The sequence below is a fragment of the Phragmites australis genome, chromosome 13, assembly GCF_958298935.1.
Source record: "Phragmites australis chromosome 13, lpPhrAust1.1, whole genome shotgun sequence".
In the NCBI taxonomy this organism is placed as follows: domain Eukaryota; kingdom Viridiplantae; phylum Streptophyta; class Magnoliopsida; order Poales; family Poaceae; genus Phragmites; species Phragmites australis.
This window is the reverse complement of record NC_084933.1, coordinates 17434965-17455987: the sequence shown is the minus strand read 5'-3', so window position 1 is coordinate 17455987 and position 21023 is coordinate 17434965. Positions and strand designations below refer to the sequence as shown.

General features: G+C 41.2%; 1 protein-coding gene across 1 annotated transcript; it reads right to left on the bottom strand.

Annotated features, from left to right (window-relative positions):
- Window positions 1-1997: 1997 nt before the first annotated feature.
- On the bottom strand, window positions 1998-10666 carry LOC133888220 (nicotinate phosphoribosyltransferase 2-like). The gene is made up of 15 exons (XM_062328378.1): window positions 10343-10666; window positions 7707-7851; window positions 7055-7174; window positions 6802-6936; window positions 6621-6682; window positions 6338-6413; window positions 5722-5823; window positions 5530-5646; window positions 4853-4911; window positions 4120-4294; window positions 3802-3936; window positions 3624-3722; window positions 3012-3120; window positions 2444-2556; window positions 1998-2369 (listed from the first exon to the last, which is right to left on the bottom strand). Exons 1-15 carry the CDS (start codon window positions 10507-10509, stop codon window positions 2292-2294), a joined length of 1692 nt encoding a protein of 563 aa, XP_062184362.1. The 5' UTR covers window positions 10510-10666; the 3' UTR covers window positions 1998-2291.
- Between the last annotated feature and the right edge of the window lie 10357 nt (window positions 10667-21023).

Genomic DNA, 21023 nt, shown 5'->3' with positions numbered 1-21023 from the left:
GCAAGATTTCGAGAAACATTTCGGCTGCATGCAATTCAGTTCTGATGCTTATGTGCCACATGGTTTGGAAGGCAGAAACATGAGTTCAGGGATCGTTCTAAGCTGAAACAACACTTCAATCAGTTGTTGGCAGCAAGATTTTGAGGAAATGTTGGATGAATGTGTGCAGTTCTACATATCAAGGTTGGATGAATGGTGCAATTCCAATCTAATTTGGCAGCAATATTTTGAGGAAAGGTGTCAGCTGCAAGCAGTTCAGTTCCAAGAGAGCTTCACAGATCGTACTGTGTATTAGGCCCCAATGAAACCGTTAACCTTTAATAAATTGACAGACCTTTGCTTGATTTGGCTCACAATTTGTCAATTTTGGGCAGACCTTTGGTAGGGAGGTAAAGCTACCCTATACGGGGAAGGTAACCATAGTAGCATACATTCATTTAACCAAACATGATTTTGTATGAGCTCGTACCATACTATATAACCAACCAAACAAAAATATGTATCACCATATACAGACAATCAAACACTCTACCTGTACATGTTCAACTTTGTTCAAACAACCAAACACTAACTTAGCGATTGTAATTCCTCAATCTTGGTCCTCTTGCTATGTGGCCGTTCCTACTTGCCACTGTGGACCAGTGACTTAGGATAGAAGAATCAGGCACCGTCTTGGTAAGTTTGTGATATTCTAAATTTATCACAAATGATATGGAAAACCGTATTAATACTCTCTTCGTTCTTGACATATATAAATGAATAACATTAGATTCTTATGTACGGCCTACATTGCCCAGCACTGTTTCTCGCTTAAGATGTTTCATATTCAACTACTTTACTACAGTTTCTAAGACAAAGATAGTATCAATAAGACTATAATCAATCTTTTCTTCAGTTTACAAAATTTGTATTTTACAAGTCTTATGGAATCATGGTAAAATCTTTTTGGTTGCTATTCATTACTATCCAGCTATTACAACTACTAGAAAGCTCCTTTTTTTGTTGCCCTGATCCTATTAATGTCCAACTTTGTCTGAAAATGATGCTCTAAAATCTGGGGAGTTCTTCCAGACGAAAATAAATCCATATGGTTGGATAAAATCTAAACGAACTAGTCCAAATACTGAGCTCAATACCGTACCACATTGTTGGAGGCTGCTGCCTGCCACTACAACACCGTCGTTTCGGTTGCCAACCGCAACACCTCAGCCACGTGATCCTCGTCGTCCTCACAGGCCAGGACCAAACCTCGGCAACAATCCATCTGCAAATGGGATAGGATTACGTTTACATAATCACATCACATTCGTCGGATTAAACGTTGCGACCTGCAGATGTTTCCATGAATTTTTTTTCCGCTAATGCAGCTTCAGATAGTTAAATAGCTCCCCTGGTAATTCCGGGAAATGGCAGGTTCGTGAGAATTGAGTACTATCGTGTAAGTTTTTTTTAATTGAATTCCCGCGTTCCAAACAGGTCGTAAGAATTCGGTTCGATCCTTAACTGTGCTACGTCTGATCTTAGTGCACCGGGCCTCCATCCCTGCAAGTTCTCCATCCATGAATCATGCGCTGCTTTCGGAGGGAGTCGGCACATCTAGCAAAAATACCGCACTCGCAGCAATAATCGGCATACTGCAACGTTACTCTTTCGGCAAGAATTGCACATAGTTGAGCAAGCAACCATGACTGCCAAACAAAAGTAAGCAACTAATCCGTTCCATGTTTGCAAAAATACCAACCAGTTTGTTCACTGTGCTGCGTTAATGCAGAGGCAGTTGGCTGGCACATCACCAATTTCTGCTCACTCTGTTGACTGCATCGATTGGACTCACCTAGCGACAGTCCAGACATAAGCAGACCGAAGAACAGCCAGAAAGGATACCGGCAATTTATCCCCCCAAGCACCGCCTTGGAAGTTTGCCATTGCACCAACTTTACATTGCTGCTTGGGCTTTTTCAATCAAGTAATGACCTGCAAATGTGTGCGCTGGGAGGGACAAACAAACGCGGCAGGATGCCAATATTTTGGGGATGACTTTTTCCCATCAAGTCTCCAGATGATGTTACATCATAATGACGTATATATAGTATCCCGCCAATCAAGGGATGTATAAAATCAGGTATCCTGACCTGCCTCTATACCGATAACTGGTTTGTATAAATAAACACTGGGGAGCAAAATCCTACAGGATGGGAGACGAAGTTGTACAAAAGAACGCTAGATTTCTTTTCCTTCTTTTGTATGTATTGCTGCTATGCTTCCAAGACGACTCAAACTTCTGCAAGTATCTATTGTAATTCACCTACCGGTGCCTCGTTCAGCCATAGGAAATGAATGAAATCATACAGCTTTGCGCTCACGCTCACCTGATCAATGTGAAGAGTTACGGGTTATGACACGGTCATATAAGAAAGCGAGGTGAAGAAAGAAGGTAACAAACCTTGTAAGGTGTCGGGTTTAGCCGTCTGATGTGGTCTGGCCGCAATTTTTCAAGCCGTTGCATGCAGCGGCTTCTGATCTGCTCCAAAGAGGGTAGCTCTACTCTAGGTTTATCTGCAGGGAAACACAGTTTTACATATTAATGCATAACAAGAAAATGACTAAACTGAGTTAGAGGACACTACAGTCTAAACCGTTCCTTTTATGATCCGAATTAGTTTTTTATATTTCAATGTTTGATGATGTACTTTTGCTAAAGGTGTTCCGTGTGTTTAAGGAAAATCCAGAAGCAACATGCGAGAGGTTGTTGCTCTTGCTGATCATCACGTGTAGGAAAAATATCAAGACTGAGCACTAGAAAATGTGCAGGATTAACTGCTTCATGTAAGATTTCAGTCTGTCACGCTGCTCCATTCTTCTTAGAGATTCCGTGGCTTAAAAATACGGTGCAGAAGGAGGATCCTTCAGATTTTTAAAGATAATCTGATGCTGGGTTACGTCCTTTTGAATTAATAGTTTCCAAATTATCTACGACCACTACTAACAAAATTCTCGTTACAAGAACGTACCTGATCTCCCAGGCCAATAGCACTGAAGAAGCTCCTCAACATGCTGTGGGACAACATATGCTCTCTTGGATTCAATGAATGGATGGCGACAGAGGATTCGCTCTCCAGCCTGGACCATTTTAACACTATGAAATTCAGTTTAAGCATAGAAGGATACTGTAGATTAAAGGTCAAGAAAAGATGCAAAATATGACAGCAGAACAGGGTTGGATGACACAGATAGGACCTCGTTTAAAAAAAAAATAGGCCGTCTGGGAGCTTTACCAGGACTCACTAGAAAGCATGTGATGACTCAAGTAATATCTCAGCTATATTCGATTCTAAGGTAGATTATACTATTCTGTACTTTGGTAATTGAGAAAATCTTGTGGCGAAGCCAAAACCAGTGTTACCTGGACACCCATGTCCAAATTTATTTGCCGAATCGGACACCCCGAATCCGAGTCAGACTCCGACAACCGTGTCAGATTCCGAGTTGTATTTCGCGTGTCCAAATTTTCTTTGCCGAACCGGACATCCAAGTTCGAGTCGGATTCCGACACTCGTGTCCATGTCTAGATAACACTGGCCAAAACTCACATGTGAATAGAGAGAACAGAGATGTGTCATTACCTTAGGTGACGGTTCACTTTCACGAATCATGATGTCTACCAGTGGGTAGCCTTCTTTCCCATACAATCTGAAACACCGTTTTTTGCACGGAATGGAGACCTGACACATATTATGACACCATAAGAAAATTGAAAAAAAAACAAAAGGCAATTTTTTCAACGTTAAATATTACTCATACTTTTGCCACGTCCTCGGAAAGTTTGATACGAGGTTTACTATTTATCTCAACTAGCTTAAAGACACAGCCAAGTGCAGCCTGGGAATAGCATGTTACAAGATATGTTCCAATTCCAAAGGCATCAACCTCATGACCCTGCAAAGAAAATGAAATTTTTAATTGAATCTGCAATCGGAAGGATTTAGAATAAAGATAAATTCTGAAGTCTAAATTATCACTAGCATGCATCAAACAACATAGGCACCACAAGTACTGCCATAAAAAAATATGACAAAATCTAGATGAATTGCAAACTCAGTTACAAGATAACTTTATTACCTGTTTGTTGAGGGCATCAATTGTTTCCTCATTCAGATCATTGCTAGCAGTAATGATTGTCTTCCCAAAATATGGTATATTAAACTCCTTTTCTATTAAGCGAAACACTTTTCGAGCTTCAATAGACAAATATGCCAGATCACCAGAATCTAATCTAATACCAGATGCCTCGTACCTAGAAAAGAAGATATCTTTATGAAAAATGAATTTTGAAAACTTTTGAAACAAAGGGCACAAGCTCCAGTAATTTGTTATTTCACTTACATTGACATGTAAAAAACTAAAACAATTAGGTACAACAATAGTTGTAATCGTCAGATTTGCAAAGCTATACCATTGTAAACATAACTCGAGTTGGAAAATACCACTAGTGTATCAATGACATGCGAACCCAGGGCCCCATTTGTCAACCTTACATGCAACGGTATTTTCCAATTTAGGCATCCTTGCAATGGTACCGAACAAGTATTTTCTGTTGCAAGTGATACACCAGTATGACTAGGAATATGTTTGAGAGAGTTTTAGTTTATTACTGCAAAGTGGCCGTAAGCTGAGACCATCCAAAATTCGATGCTATTGGGGTGACTTTTCTGATAAAGTTTAGTTTATTTTTTCTCTTGAAAAAAACTTTTTCTGATATTCTAGCACATAAGGCTTCCATGAAAATTTTAGCTTTATCTAATAGGTCTGTAGTCCAATGCAGAAGTAATGATTTCCCAAGGTTTTGACATACCCCAACTCATGGAGTGCTAGAGCCACTGCACAGAAGTTTGGAATTCCACTTCGCATAACCTGAAAGGTAAAGATAGCACAATTATGCCCCAGATATTGCTGGAAAACAGGTGCAGCATAAATAAGTTGATATCTACACCCCATGAGTGAAGAGTGTCATATAATGGAAGAGAGGGAGAGCATGTCAATTATGCACGATTAATTGTTATATGAAACAAAGCATAAGCTAAATGTATACATGCATCGGTTAAGAATCAATTATGCCTCCTGCACAAGTGCCGGGTCAATGGCCTTTAATTTAACGGTGATAACACATTTTGTTCAGGAATCAGGATATACACCAATCATTATACTCTATCAAGCCAAAATAACAGCAATAAAATCTAAACATGTCTATGCTGAAAGTTGAATGCACTTCAATTTTCAAAATCCAAGTAACAACAAGCTCAACAGTGAAAGAAAAGATAATGATTTTGTAATATCAACATTGAAAAAGGAGGAGCAATTGGAAAGACAAACGCAAAAGTTTTGTTAAGTCAGCACTGACAGAGTATTACATGTGAGGTTTAGACCTGCTGTCCGCTTCAAAAAAGAGTTTCAGACCTACTCATTCAGACATGAATAACAGTAAAAACAGCACAAGAAAAAGCTGCACGTTCCAACAAACTAACTACTCACGTCATATGTGTCCACAAGGGCAAGAAAGTTGGTTGGAAAAGCCAATGCATATGATGAAAATGCTGCCAGCTCACTTTGATTTGTCTCACCAAACACGCCACATAATGAATCTACTGCCTGAAATCAACCAAGAAAGTAACATAAGAATACTGTGACAAATAAAAGCAATGCAACAAGGTTCTGCAATTATACCTGAATCTTTTGAAGCCACTCTTTCGCCAAACTAACAAAATCCTTGCAGACTCTTGAACCATCTTTACTCCTGAGGGCCTTGTCTGGGATCTCATCAAGGCTCTGGAAGGGTTAAATTATAAGGATCACTAACTCAGGCAACAACCAAATAACAAGTTGACAACAAATGGATGTTCCAAAATATCAAAGGTATCAAAGAACGATTTTATGTAGATGTAAATGCAAGGGACAGGTCAAGTACATAGATGACACAAGGAAAGAGTTGCTACGTTCAAAGAATGATCATCCATATGTTTCAGATCAGATACTAGAAAGGAACAGGAAACAAAATACTGTCCTGGCAAGAAAAAAGCATGAAAATGTTAGTTATTCAGCGAAACAGAGATTGATCATCCATACACAAACATTGAACATCCATCACACAACAGACTAGATGATTCACCAGGATTTCAAAATCTCAGTGCTACTTTCCTAACAGAGAGAACACAATACTCAACTCGAATCCTGAAATAACAGTGGGGCTCAGCAACCAATGTAGTGAAGATAAAAGAATTTGATTGACCAATGCAGCTACAGTATGAACAGAGGGTGATAACAAGAAGGAAAGATTACTGACCATATACGAACTAACAAAAGCATGAGAATGTGTTCCACGAAGTGGTATGCCAAAGAGATTTCCAGCCAAGACATTACTGCAAAAACAAGAAGAGAAGAAATTAAACAGATGGTGAAAACATTGATACCTTTGGGCAGAAAATAACCACTTTTTGTAAGAATAAAAAGAAGACTAAGCAATGAAAATATGATTCAAAATATTGGTTTGTACAAGCAATATTGCAAAGAGAAATGACCACAAATGTTTTGGATATTTAACAGACAAAATTTGAAAGTGAACAGACCTGGTTGCATCAAAACCTCCCATAAAACAATACTTTGAGGCACTTATTGCACCATCAGGTCCCTGCCAAAAAAAAGCCACAGTTATAGTTAACACACAGAAATACTAAACTGTACAAAAATTGCTATTTGTTTTTCCCAAAAAAGTTATAATGACAGGTGAAAAGGGATAGTTGAAGACACCTGTGCTCGTCTTAAACCAAATTCCAATAGAACCTTTGACTTTCCAGCGACATGACGGTGCCGCGCAGCATTGGTAGTCACTAAAGAGGCATAATTAATGAAATTTACAAATGGAGTTTCAAGCAGTTGAACCACCTGGTGATGTTATAATAAGGGTCAGTTACCATAGAAACAATTCAAGATTTTAATAAATGCTCAAAAAGTTTTGACCAACATGTATTAGCACAACAACTAGTGAGGGCTTTGTACTTACAGCAACTGGACCCTCAACTCTCATCAAGGGTACTTTTGGAAAAACTACTGAGCCCTCAGGAATGGCGTACACCTCCACATCAGAGCAGTCAATTTCCCTGAGATAATCAAAGAACCCACCCTAGAAATCGTAGATCACATCAGTAAAATGAGCATTGATCAGTGCAAACAACCAAATGAGGAAATTTTATTAGAAGTTTGGTGAAGAAAAAGTATCCAAGGAGGACTGCATCACTGGGTGCAGTCTTAATCTATTTCTTCCTTCCACCATTTGAAGTTGCCATTTTTTCAGCCTATCTATACATGTTGGAAACTAAACTAAACGAACTCGCAAACAACCAAAGGATTAATATAAAGATATGCAGTTCCCCTGTGTATTCTAAAAATACAGCAAACAACCAAATGAGGAAGTTTTCACAGAAGGAGGGTGAAAAAAAAGTATCCAAGGAAGATCGCATGCAGTCTTAATTTACTCCTTGTATCCTTCCATCCCCCATTTGAAGTTGCCATTTTTTCGCCTGAGTCAATCATCTATCTATACATCTGGGAAACAAAAAGTTGTACCGCTACCAATCCTAGCAGCATATGTAAGAGCTATTCACTGAAATCATGGGAGGAAATAAAGACTGTTGTATTTATGGCTCAGAAGATACCTCACACATTGGCATGACTGATTGCAGGAAAGAAATATCATGCTCTGTGAACTTAAAATTTGCAATAAACTTGATGCATTCTTCAAGGCCAGCAAAAACAGTGAATTCTCCACCAAATGGATTTTTCCTAAAGTACAGGTCAAACCTGTGAAAGGAAAAGGGAATGAAATCAGCACGAGGTGGATAATGTCGGAGGCTCAGAGCTGTTAGCTGTAATACACTCCCATTCATAGCTCTGCATTTACTAAAATCAAATCAAAAGACACGGGGAACTAGATTTACTGAAAAAGGTTCATGAGAAGTGGCACTTCCAAGAGGAAGTGGGCATAAGAAGTGTTTTTGTTATTGTACATACTCTAAAAATGCACCATGTAGGACCACATTTGAGTACAAATTGCTACTAAGCATCAGTGCCACGGACACAAAAAGGTTTACAGATATTCCAACAGAGTTATGGTTTTCCCTAAATCCTTTTCCAAGTACAAGTACTTAACAAGAATTGCTTCTATGCTGCGCCAAAAGGAGACTCCTTGAGTTGCAAGGAAACAATAGTTACAGATTATACTTCTTCTATCACTACCGGTTAGTTCTAGAAGAATGATTTTGCAAATTTTAAGGCAGATTGAAATCAATGACCATAAGCTCCAACTCCCAAGTCCAAGCCCCGTGTACCCAGCATGTTAATTCCCAAGACATACCAGACCTAAAAGGGGCACACCGGAAATCCTCAAATCCATTATGATCCTTATGCCACTATCTTTCCACTTATGGCTGCCATATGCTGGTAAGTGGTAACAACAAGAACCCAAGCCCTGGCAACTGCAGTGATCAATACTTTTTATTGTTTTTATTTCCACAAGTAAAGAGCTTCATGTTATGATGCTAATCATTATTGTGTGCTCTTCTTTCCTTTTTATTCTTTGTTGTTCACACTTGACTAGAGAAACAATATAGTACAAACAACATGCAATAAACAATTTCTGTGGTGTAGAATCTTGTACAAAACTGCATGATAGAAATGCGTACAATAGTATTATTGAGATAACAAAGGAGGAATCGTCCAAGAAAAGGAGAATCTAGGGAAATATATTCCCCTATGTGGCCTACTTTAATTCCTTGGGCTTGGGTTGGGTTCTGGATTATGTCACAGCATAGCATGAACCTAACATTTGCAAGTTCGCATCAAAATAAAATAAAAGAAGCAATCTGAGAAAGGTGTTGTTTTGGAGGCACATGGAAATACATCTATAATGAGTTCTACGGAGCTGTTAAAAAGAGAAAAGCGTTGCATCTTCAGAAGCCGACAAATTATCCAAAATTGTGAATGAACATACTATGTATAAAAGCAAGTCTATCTCATTCAGATTAAACATAATGAGGCAGAGGCGCATATGGCCATTAATCAAGGATAAGTGATATCTTACGCCCTAATTCAGAACCATGATTACACTCAATACAGACATAGAGAAAATGGCTTCATTCAAAGACTCCTCGTTTAGCTCAATTTTAATCAATATGTCTTGTACTTAATAGGTCCAAAGTTTTGCATTGTGATGTAGTACAGAGCAATATACAAAAACGCCAAGTGCAATTTCAAAAGTAAACTGAAAATCTCAATGTACCTCCCAGAATATTCCTCATTGACAAAAATATAATGTTTTTTTTTCCCTTGAACCTTCCCATTTTCTGAAGCTAAAAGACGTATCACCAAAAAGACAGACACATCCACCCCCTAGAATGTATATTTTTCAAGGAAACATTGTTTTCTTGCATATGTATGCAGTAGTACACATTCCAAACCTTGAACGGCCAAAGCAATCAAACGTGAAATCCAAGAACCATCCGGTAGTGTCATTTGTTCACTCAAGTAGCAAAGCTCATAGTCATAGGTCTATTTGGCATCATTCAGATGTCCCCATCATTTGTCTCCTCTGGGCCATCAATAAATTACGTCGGCATTTAGGAAATACACTATCTACACAAAGCAAAAGTTCCCCAACTTCAACACATAACAAGACGTTTGTATACAAGAACTCTTTTTTTGTCATGAATAACATCGTATTAGAAGAATACCACCGATTAACATACATGAACCATAGGACCATAGAAAGCTAACGACATAAAAAGAGAAAGAGGAGTTGAGCTACAGAGATGCTGAAAATTTCGCCCTTGCCAAGGAAGAAAATAAGAATACACACCGAGGCTCGCAAAGCAAAACAAGAGCACCAACTCGAAAACAAAATACTCTGACAATCAATATCAATTATCTATGCAAAAATAAAATAAAAAATTATGCCATTTTAACCTAGAGTGGAGAAAATTTGTGAAAAGTTTTAGACAGCACTAAACAATTAATTCTACTAGAAAAAAACTAACACATGGATTAGAACCAAAACACAGAGCATCGCATTCGCAACAACAACAGGAAAATCGCACGAACGACGCGGCCCAAACATCCCCTAAAAGTTTCACGTCGCATGCTCAGCCCCCAGAACCTAACCCGGCACAAATCGAGCACCCAACCACCCTCGCGCCAGATCACCACTTCTCCGATCCAATCCAATCGTTACGGCCAAACCAAGCACACCACAAGCAAAGCGGGACAGGAGAGAGAGAGGAGGGGAGAGGGCGCTCACACGGCTCGGTCGGCGTGCTTGCCAGCCTTCCAGTACGCGTAGGCCATGGAGAACTGGTACTGATCGGTGAGCAGCGCCGTCGCCATTGGGTTGGTCGGCGCCCCCACCCGCGCCGCCGGGTAGCCGTTGGCATCGGCGCTCGCTGCCGGCGCCGACGTCGCCGCCATCCTGGCCTCCGGGGAGCTTGTAGGAGGGGGCTCCGCGCTAGGGTTTGCGTGGCTGAGGCGGGGTGGGGGACGGCCTCGCGGGGAGGGGAAGGGAGGCGGGAGGAGACAATTGGAGGCGGAGGAGGCGACGCCAGGGGCCGGATTGGAATTTGCAAGTTTGGCTGGGAGCCGGGCGGGATTTATACGGTGGGAGAGTTACAGGTGTACCACCGGAAAGGGGAAAATGATGTGGATGCCCCTGCTGGGCGTCACTTTGGCATTTGCAAGATCACTTTTTTGGAAAAAGGGAAAATTTGGCTATGCTTCAGTTGATCAACTTTTTCCCAGGTTTGTATTGTTTTCTGCTTAGATCTATAAGTTATATGAGATATCTTATTTGGTGCCAAAACAGCCACGATGGCTATTTTAGCGCTATTATTTGATGTTGTATGGCAAGGTGTGGGCCTAGTAGCGGGTGCAATAATTAGCAAAGTTTAGGAAAAAGCCTGGTGGATGCTCAATAAATGTCAGGGTGGTTAGAAGCGTAGTATTTCAACGCAAAGAGATGTGGAGATGTGTTGGCTCCACAGTAGCCGAGGAAAAAAGTATGAAACGTATAACCATCATCTTTTGGGATAAATCTTTTAAGCATCGAATGACATGATTTTTGTCCCAAGGAAATTTGTAAACCAACAAGCTTCATGGGAAGCGTAGGTGCAACCTGCCATTTTTTGTGCTACAGATGCTAATCTGCAGAATATGTGGACATATATTGTAGATAAGAACTGCACCATGAATGCATTCAAATCAAAATGAAATTGAAGTTCATGGACTTCTGTTTGTACTCCATTGGGAACTACAATGGCTATTTTACTTTTCTTCTTCCTCTCTGTCGGTTGCTTTCAATTTCAAACTTTCCAGGTCGTCAGCGATGTATAGTTCTAGTCATCCCATAGCTTTCAAGAAGTTATTGTCGATTATCTGAATTTATTGTTCTTATCCAAACCTACTTTTTATCGTGTTTATGCCTGCCCTGCAAATTTAATGTCGATTATCTGAATTTATTATTCTTTATCCAAACCTACTTTTCATCGTGAGTTTGTGCCTGCTCTGCAAATCGACCTTGATCGTGAGAGAATTCACCCAAATATGGTTACCAAAACTTCGAACCAAATCCCTGGATCAAAATGCATTTCCTCGATATGTTGAGGACCAAAGCAGAAAATCATTTCCCTGCTGATGATGTCTGTTTCCGACTATCCCGCTGCTGACTTTTTGGACGATATCTACGGTCGTTTTTCTCCTTTTCCTCCTTCCCAATTGCTTCTACTCTTGCAAAGAATACATAATTCAAATTACCCACACATGACAGGTGGGGCCGGCAGTATAAGGGGCCGCCCTGTCAGAGAGATCTTGCGTGGTAGGAACTTGTGGAGGAGGTGCCAGGTGGCGGTTGGTGGGTGGCGGCTCTCTTTTCGGGGTCATGCATGGCCCTTTCGTCCTGGTGGGCTGCAGGAATCTTCCTGGATCTCGACGTCGCCGGCTGGGATCTTCTGCGGCCGCCGCCGCCGCCGCGGGACCCCCTATTTATGACGGGGAATGCACAGGCACAGCTTTCTCGGCATCAGGAAAAGAAAAGCAAACAGCTTTTCTTAAATGCAAAGCCCAACCTCGAAGGTTGGAACGATCGGCGATGCAGGCACCATCAAGAAATTGTTAAGTAGTATATGTTACTATTTGATATGATATAACTACAAACTTTATTGTTATAATATGATATGTTAACATGTATAAACTTGCATGTCTTTGAACGTTCTTGCTGCCCTGGCTGTCTCGTCAGATTTGCCTACCTCCTTAGGAGCTCATATGAGCTTGGAAACAAAGTAAATCTCACAGATAATCTCCCTAAACCACAAACCTCATTGTTAGCCTAGCCGATATATTGAAATTGTCATCAACTATATGGAGCACCACTTTCAAACGATTAAAGTATATGAAGTGTGTAAAATTAAATATAGTGATGTGCGTGCATGTACGAGATCTTGCAATCGGAAAAAATAACATACTTAAACGTACACGACAAAACCGAATTATCCGCATTGGTTCGTGTTATTTTCACTCCGTGGCATCAGGGGCGGAGCCAGGGCCCGTGCTGTGGGTGCTACAGCACGGGCCTAGCCCAGTGAACTAAAGATAAATATGTGTAATAGTAAGCCCAAAAGACTAGAATTCAGTTAAATTTTTATTAGCTCAGCACCTGCCTATTGGGCCAGCACCTGTCCATGGGCCATCCTGGCTCCGCCACTGCGTGGCATGTCTTAATCAGATGTATTTTATCCGTATAAACTAATGCACCATCGACCCATGTCACGGTCAAAAGCAGCCCTCAAATTATTTCTCAACCATAGAATGTATGGCAGCTTTCATGATCTTTCCGCTGCCCTTCTTTCCTTCTCCTCCGGTCGTTCACAAGGAAATTTAGACCAAGTCCTTCAGCATAAATAATAAATTCTCCGAGGAGCCCCCGGAGAAAAGGAAAAAAAAATTCAGTATTTTGTGTTGGGACTTCAGCATAAATAATAAATTCTCCGAGGAGCCCCTGGAGAAAAGGAAAAAAGTATTCAGTATTTCGTGTTGGGCCTTCAGATAAATGTACGGACGGTTCATATGCAGTGGCTAGCCTTTGCCGTTAGACTGAACCCAACGGGTTCCTTTAGTACGGGAGATTTCTGTTGTGAAGAAATTTTCGTTTTTTTCAGCACTCCAACGGTTTTTCTTCACGATTCTCTTAACGACGGGATTCTCAGGTCATTCCCTTTAGGATAGGATTCTCTCTCCGTTTCCTTCACGATTCCTCTCGAAGGGAAGCTGTTGGAGATGAAAGTAAATAAAGAGAATGGGAACATGAAAAGGAATCGGAAAAGGGAATGAAATGAAGGGAATATAGTTAGGGTAGTCTTATGGTTTGTATACGGCGCTAGGGGCATGTACATGCTTCATCATCACTGGATGGGCACTGTTTGGGAAAAAAAAGATGCGCCTGCTTTCAAAAGAGTGACGTGAAAAGGATCACACATGAACTACCAGACAAATGTGTGACATCTCTATTTTTATGAAGCATTGGCTGCATGTTGGAAGCAAAACGCCAATTGCGAGCACTGTAGCCTGAACTAGATCACGGGCTGCATTATTTGACCATTGTCCCTGGGAAGAGACCGAATGATGAGTAAATTAGTAGTGGCAGTACTTAGCGAAGCATGACCGTATGTGCCGGGTATCAACTGGATTCTGCCATTCTGGAGCCTTTTGTTGTAGGAATAATTTTTTGTAGTCATTGCAAAGTTATCGAATCCCGAATCTGCCAGCTCAAATTTGTCTAATCGACGTTGTAAACCTTATTTGCAGGACAATTTGCTTTTTTTAGGGCTATGCGTCAATTGGTGTGAGTAACGGGTGCAGGGCTGCTGGGTGACATGTGTGGTGGGAAAGGTAAACGGTTCCTCCCCTCAACCATCTCGTTTGAACGAATAGCCCTTGACAAAAAAAAAACTTGATTCGATTTATTCCACCGAATATTTAAATATGGTCAATTTACCCTCTAATAAAATTTATCTTTTATTCTTCTCGTACAAGTTGTGTTTTAATTTAAAATTTTGTAGGATGCTAGAAAATATTTACATTTGTTTGCCCTATTTTTCTTGCAATTTTGTACCTCACGGTTTAGAACAATATCAAATAATCCTAACCTATGAATATAATAAAGAAAAATCCTATTTTTTTAACACATGCGTTGGGATCGTAATCGCAACACAGGAAACAATGCAGCAACTATTGGTGTGACAATTGTTCCTCTTTTTTTACATCAGATAAGTGAGGTATTTATAGTCATACCTCAACCACTCATGTTGTCATTATATATTTACCCCTTATCTATAGAAATATTCCTACTAATGATAGAAATATTTCAGGTATCTCAAAGGGTATCATGCTCTTCGCCCTTCAAGATTTGTCCCACCCTTTCGGTCTCTCGGGGCTTTGCCTACGAGCTTCGTTTCTTGGGTTGCTATAACTTATCGAGTTTAACTCCTGCAAAACATGAAGGAAACTATCCCTACTTTGAAATCAGTCTCTCTATTTTGGTTTTCGGAATTTGATCATTATGATCGTAGTCAATGAACAGGGGTCCACATGTACCATTCCCCCAAAAACAGAGTTTAATGTCTTCTATCATCCCACATGAGCTTAAAATAAAACTTGTACGATAAAAAACAAAAAATAAATTTTATTAGGGGGTAAATTGACCGCATTCGAATAGTTCAATGGACTAAATCAAGTCAAGTTTTAGTTGAGGTACTAAAACGAGTCAAGGTTTTTATTTTTTTATTTTTTGGGGAAGGGGGGAGGGGTTCAGACGAAAAAAGTAAATTGTTTGGGTAGTAAAATAGTTTTTTCCCATGGTAAAAAACAGTTCGAATTTCAAATTTGAAGCACAGTTATCTCCCAAACCAAGTTTTCAAATTCAAAACATGTTTGGATTGTTGTTATTCACAATTAATTTAATATAATAAGTTCCACATTAAATTTATTTTTTATGTATTTAAAAATTGTCAATTCAAGTACACCCTCTCAACAAATATCATGTAAACTATTGGATATATATTTTGCAAATTATTGAATTAGGTTTCGCAAATTGTCATAAATGTTTTTAAAAAATGTTAGGCAGGCTAACAAAAGGTTGCACGATGTTTCCCAATTGTTAAATTTGGGTTAAGAAAACTTTTGTATCAATTGCTTTCATATTTGAGTGCATGGAAAGGCAAAAGGTTACAAACTTAGACCACAATGAACTAATACTAATGTACAATAAAGCAAAAAAGAGGGGGGGGGGGAACGTAGCTTGGTGGGCGCAGTCGCCGAGGAAGCGCGCAATAGATTCCTAGCGTGTGTGACAGGCCCAGACGTGGGCTCGTACAGTGGCAAAGAAACGATGAGGAGGCCTAGAGCAAGGTAGAAGGCCCAGCCCGCGTGCCCAAGCTCAAAAAATCTCTGGACTCCGAGCGCCATCGATCCACACATAGTCCGTGTTTGCAGGCCGCTGGAGAAAGCTCCACCAAAACTAGCTGTGTGACCACCTAAAGAAGAAGAGGCGATTGCAGCATCCGCTGGAACGGTTACTTGATGACATCATATGGTACTTCTAGAGTGACCGATCCTCCATCGTACAGCTAGGTAAGTAGGGACATTGTGGTTGATCCTCTTTATAAGGCCAACTCCAGTAGTGGGACAGCGGGATAAGGAGGGAGAGAAAAAATAATAGAAGATAGGAAATATGGTAGCTGTTGGATATGAAAAAAATAAGGGATGCTGTAACAGTGATAGGGAATGCTGTAATAGTATTTTTGAGGATGAAAATTTGAGGTAGCTACTGGAGATGGTCTAAAGAGATATTTAATTATTTATCATTTTTATGGTGAGTGGTAACAAATCCGCCACGCTATATTATTATTAGTGACTTAGATGATCTCACATGTTAGTGAAAATATAAATTATCACTTCTTAAAAGTGACAATTGTTAGAATATATGGACTTAACCTATTATATTTGCATAATTTTAAATAAATCTCAAAGACCGAACCATATAAATGAGGTGTATTTCTTTAGAGCATCTCAAAAAGATTCTCTAAAACTCACACCAAATATCTCTATATAGGGAGTCTTTCTAATAAAATTTACTCCCTAAATCTTCTTCCTCCCTAACAAGCTCCTAATACTCTATTCCCTATATTTCAAAAGACCAGAATTTCTTCCCTCTCTTATGACACCGATGAGTGGACCCTAGCTGCCATATATCTCTTCTCTCCCTTTCTTTTTGTGTCATCGTCCCAAGAAGCTCCAAGCATGGTAATGTAGGTTCAAGACCGTGCCGCCATGTCCACGCCCGTGCTCTCTCCTACTCCATCTCCTGCCTCTCGCTCTTGGCTCGGCCCTGCTCATCCTCTCCCTCACTCTCTCACGCCAAGACATAAACACACAGAGTACACCGACACGCATAGCTGCTAAGCTCCACCACAGACGCCACCCAAATTCATCGCTACCGAGCCTAGGTTCCCCAACCGAGCCTCCATCCGCTACAGGATTGTCGTGTGAAGCTGCTCACCCCATTTCCACACGCGTCCTTGCCGAACCGAGGCCCTTTTCGTCCTCACGCCCGAGCACGGAGCACAGCCAAACTTCACCATGAAGCGCTCATCCTGTCGAATCCGATGAACCTTGACTAGATTCGGTGAGCCCAAGCTAAGCAAAGAAGGGAGCGAGGTCAAGCGACACTCCTCCAAGATATTTCAGCATAGATGATGTCGTTTCACCACCGAATCAACGCGCAATGCCTTCGTCTCCAACTCTGGTGCCCCTTTTGGGCACGGGGAGGGGTCTTTCAAGGCGCACCAAGGTGGCAAAGCAGTAGCGAGCAGCGATTTGTTTTCGTCGAGCAGGGGCAGGGCGGAACTGAGCTCCGGCGGACAGACAAAGGGTGGGTCTAGGGTGGTCGGACATTTTTGGGAGTGAGAGAGCGTTCCCCATATTTAGCCAGTGAGAGGGACGATTTTGAGGGTTGGTAAATATTAGGATTGAGATTGGGAAGCTGTTAGAGCTAGAATTTAGGGTGAAATTTCCTAAATTTAACTATCGAGAGTGGAATTGAGAGACTCTTGTAGATGCTCTTAGTCCCACCTTGATAGTGGACGTGGATAGATACCAACTTAAAATGGTTTCTCTCCTCCATCCACTTGGCATGTGTGAATGAGATAATTAGAAAAACACACTTACGCGCTCACTTGCCTCGCCAGGTCGGGCCGGGGGCGCGAGTGGAGGGCACGGGTACACGACACCTGCGTGAATGGTCCGCATAAATCGGCTCTAGTTGTTTGCACATGCCTGGCTTCCTTTTACGGTTTTATTCCTTTTGCTGTATGGGCAAACGGATAAATTTATGAAAATCGTATCGGTCAAGACTCCGATCATGGCGGCATAACCGTCTTCGATCGTGGGGCGTCTCAATCGCGTGACTCTCCCTCTATATATATCTTATAGCCGTCGCACAAAGAGGATACGCGAGTTGCGTACACACAATTAGGGTTTTGCCAATTTCTCTCCGCTACGCTATCACACGTAGTCTACTCTATCCCGCTGTGCCGGCATGCACTGACGAACGGGAGAGCAGGTCTTCAAAACTCGTCGCCCTTGGGATCCTGCATCGGGAGAGGGCGAATAAGGTTTTTGGGAAGCGTTCATCATGACTGCTCACAATCTGCTTTCTCTACATCATCGCGATCTATTTCGACTACTTTATTTTTGTCATTGCCTACTGGACCGACATCACGGTGGCATCTGCATCAACTTCATCATCATCATCATCATCATCTACTGCATCGAGCATTCACACTACAAGGGTGTCTGCATCTCACGTCGCTATCAGGTACATATGTAAATTCTACTTGAGTACCTAGTCGAGTACATCTGCTAGTCGAGTATCTAATTGAATATCTTGTTGAGGGCATGCTCTAGTCAAAGTGTGTTGAGACTTATCGAATCCTACTCAAGGCTAGTTGAATTTAGTCGAGGATAGTCAGAACACAGTCATTATTGATTATTTGCATATGTTCTTGTTCATTTTACATCAGAAATTAAATTAAATTAACTCTGAAAGTACTATTACTTCCAACAATATAAAAACCTTATTATAGGCACTTTGATTTAACGACGACTGGTTTTGCCGATGCATTAAGGCCGAACAAGTTTACTGGTGTGCACATTAAGAGATGGCAGGTCAAAGCCACTTTGTGGCTTACGGCTATGAACTGCTACTGGGTTGCGTCTGGCGGACCTGAAGGAACTCTTACCTCTGATGAGAAGAAGTTTGAGGGAGCCAACACACTCTTGGTAGGATGTGTTCTTAGTGCTCTTGCCGATTGTCTCTGTGATGTATACATGCACATAAAGGACATAAATAAATTATGTGACACATTTAATGCAAAATTTGGTGCTTCAGATATAGCAGTGAACTATATTATGGGGCAATATCATGACTACAAGATGATTGATAATCGATCAGTAGTCAAGCTGGCTCATGACATTCAGTACATTGTAAAAGAGCTCGAGCTCCTAGAGTATACTTTACTCAAAAATTTTATGGCTGGGGGTATTATTGCCAAATTGCATCCCTCGTGGAGGAATTTTTTCACTGCTCTAAACATAAGAGACAAGAGATTTTTGTTGAGAATCTGATCGTATCTCTTGATGTTGAGGAGAAAGCTCGAGCTAAGGATGTGCATAACAAAGTATGTGATGGACAGTCTAGCGCAAATATGGTGCAACAGTTCTCTAATGACAAGTACAACGGGAAAAATAACAAAGCAAAACAAACTATCAACTTTAAGAAGAAGATGATGATAAAGATGACAACCCTTGCTTCGTGTGCGGTGAGGTTGGTCATTGGGCCAAAGATTGCCGAGATCGCAAAGGAAGAAAGGTTAATCATGGGAAGAACACCAAGTCTGTCAATGTGACCATTGGCACTGGAGATAGAACTATTGGGTATGTTAATTTACCTATTGTTATTTTAGTGAATCAGTCTACCAGGTGGATTGATACTGGAGCTAATGTACACGTGTGTCCTGACAGTTCAATGTTCTCTTCTTATCAGGTCGCTCGGGATTCTTCCGTCTTAATAGGGAATGAGTCTCATACTTCTGTTTATGGTGTTAGCATGTTAGATCTAAAGTTTACTTTATGAAAGATCATACAGCTGAGAAACGTGTAACATGTTCCTTCAATAAATAAGAATCTAGTTATAAATTCTCTTCTCTGTAGAGACGAGTTTAAGGTGGCACTCGAGTCCAATAAAGTACTTATATCGAAACATGGACTTTTTATTGGTAAATGCTATGATTGCGGATGCTTGTTCTGTGCTTCTCTTTCTAATTTATACAACAAATCTGTAAACAATATTTGTGGCAATATTAATAGAGACGAGGCTAGTGTTTGGCACTCACGGTTATATCAGATAAATTTTGGTTGTATGACTCGGTCTTTCAACTTGAATTTAATCCTGAATTTTTCTATTGTTAAAGGTTCTAAGTGTTAAACTTGTGTGCAATTTAAGCAACCTCATAAGTCTCACCACGCAGTCGAGGAGAGAAATTTAGCAATATTAGAATTTATACATTCATATCTTTGCGAGATAAATGTTGTATTTACGAAGGATGAAAAAAGATATTTCATAACTTTAATCCAAATTATTGCAAAAACACAATAGTTTAAAAGCTTGATGGAAAAACGAGTTCTCTTTCAAAATCCGCGATTACGAATCCGGACCGATTGCAGGCAGGAGCAGCTCAGCTCGGAGAAGACTTGCAGGTCATGCACGAGCATTCGTCTCATTTGGCGAGCCAATGCAGAATCTCCGACACCGCCAGCTTGTACCTGTCTTCAGCCGTCAGGTTCTCAGGGAAGTGAGCGGAGGTCCCGTTGATCTGCTCACGCAAAATTGCAAACGCGCAAAGATTCATAAGGCTCCTATCAAATACAGAGAAGAAACTGAAACGCAAACGCGATTCATACTGTTGTTTCCCCGATCGGACGGGCCGTCGACTTACACGCGCATGGATGGAGAACATGCACCGGTTCCGGTCGGACGAGACGTTCGTCGCCACGACGTCGATGCAGTGCTTCTCCAGCACGAGCAGAGCCTTCATCAGCATGCCCCGCTGCCGCGGCGTGCACAGGCTGATGAACGCGTCGTCGCCGGCCATGCTCACCACGACGTTCGGCCCGGACCACGTCTGGAACGCCGCCGGGGGCGCGGCCGAGCTCCCCGCCCCGGCCGCCTGCTGCGCGTTCCAGGCCAGGACCATGTCCGCCAGGACAGCCTCCCTCGTCGCCGGCGCCGGCGCTTGCACTGGCGCGGCATGGCGCGTAGACGATGAAGCGGGTGCCATGCTGCCGCCGACGCCGAGCTGCTCCGCGCGCATGCGCTCCTGCTTCAGCTTCTCCAGCCTCTGGAGGGTGCCTTCGAGAACCCTGATGTAGTTTACGGCCTCCCCCACTATGGTAGCCTTGTCAGCCTGTGACATCAATTTGTACATAAAAGTAAAAGTAAAAATAATGCAAATTTCTGTTATGCAAAAAAAATGTTGTTTTGACCGTTTGACGTTACGAAAAAAGGCACCTTTTTGGAATAAAGCTACACATCATTTTCATACGTTCAATATCAATATTTATGGAGTTATATCGCTAGCCAAAATTTATAGATCGCTTGACGCTATGCATTCGAAACATCACAATTTTCTGACTAAAGTAAGCAGTAAGGTAGTATGATTGCACTAAACATCAGCGTGATGCATGAAAGCCTAGTTGCATGATTAATCGAAGACCTGTTTTTGAGGCGATTGATGTCTATCTCGAAAACCATTCATAGTATATGATACAATACAAATTGACAGAAACGTTGATAACCATCAATACATCAGATTGTTTGT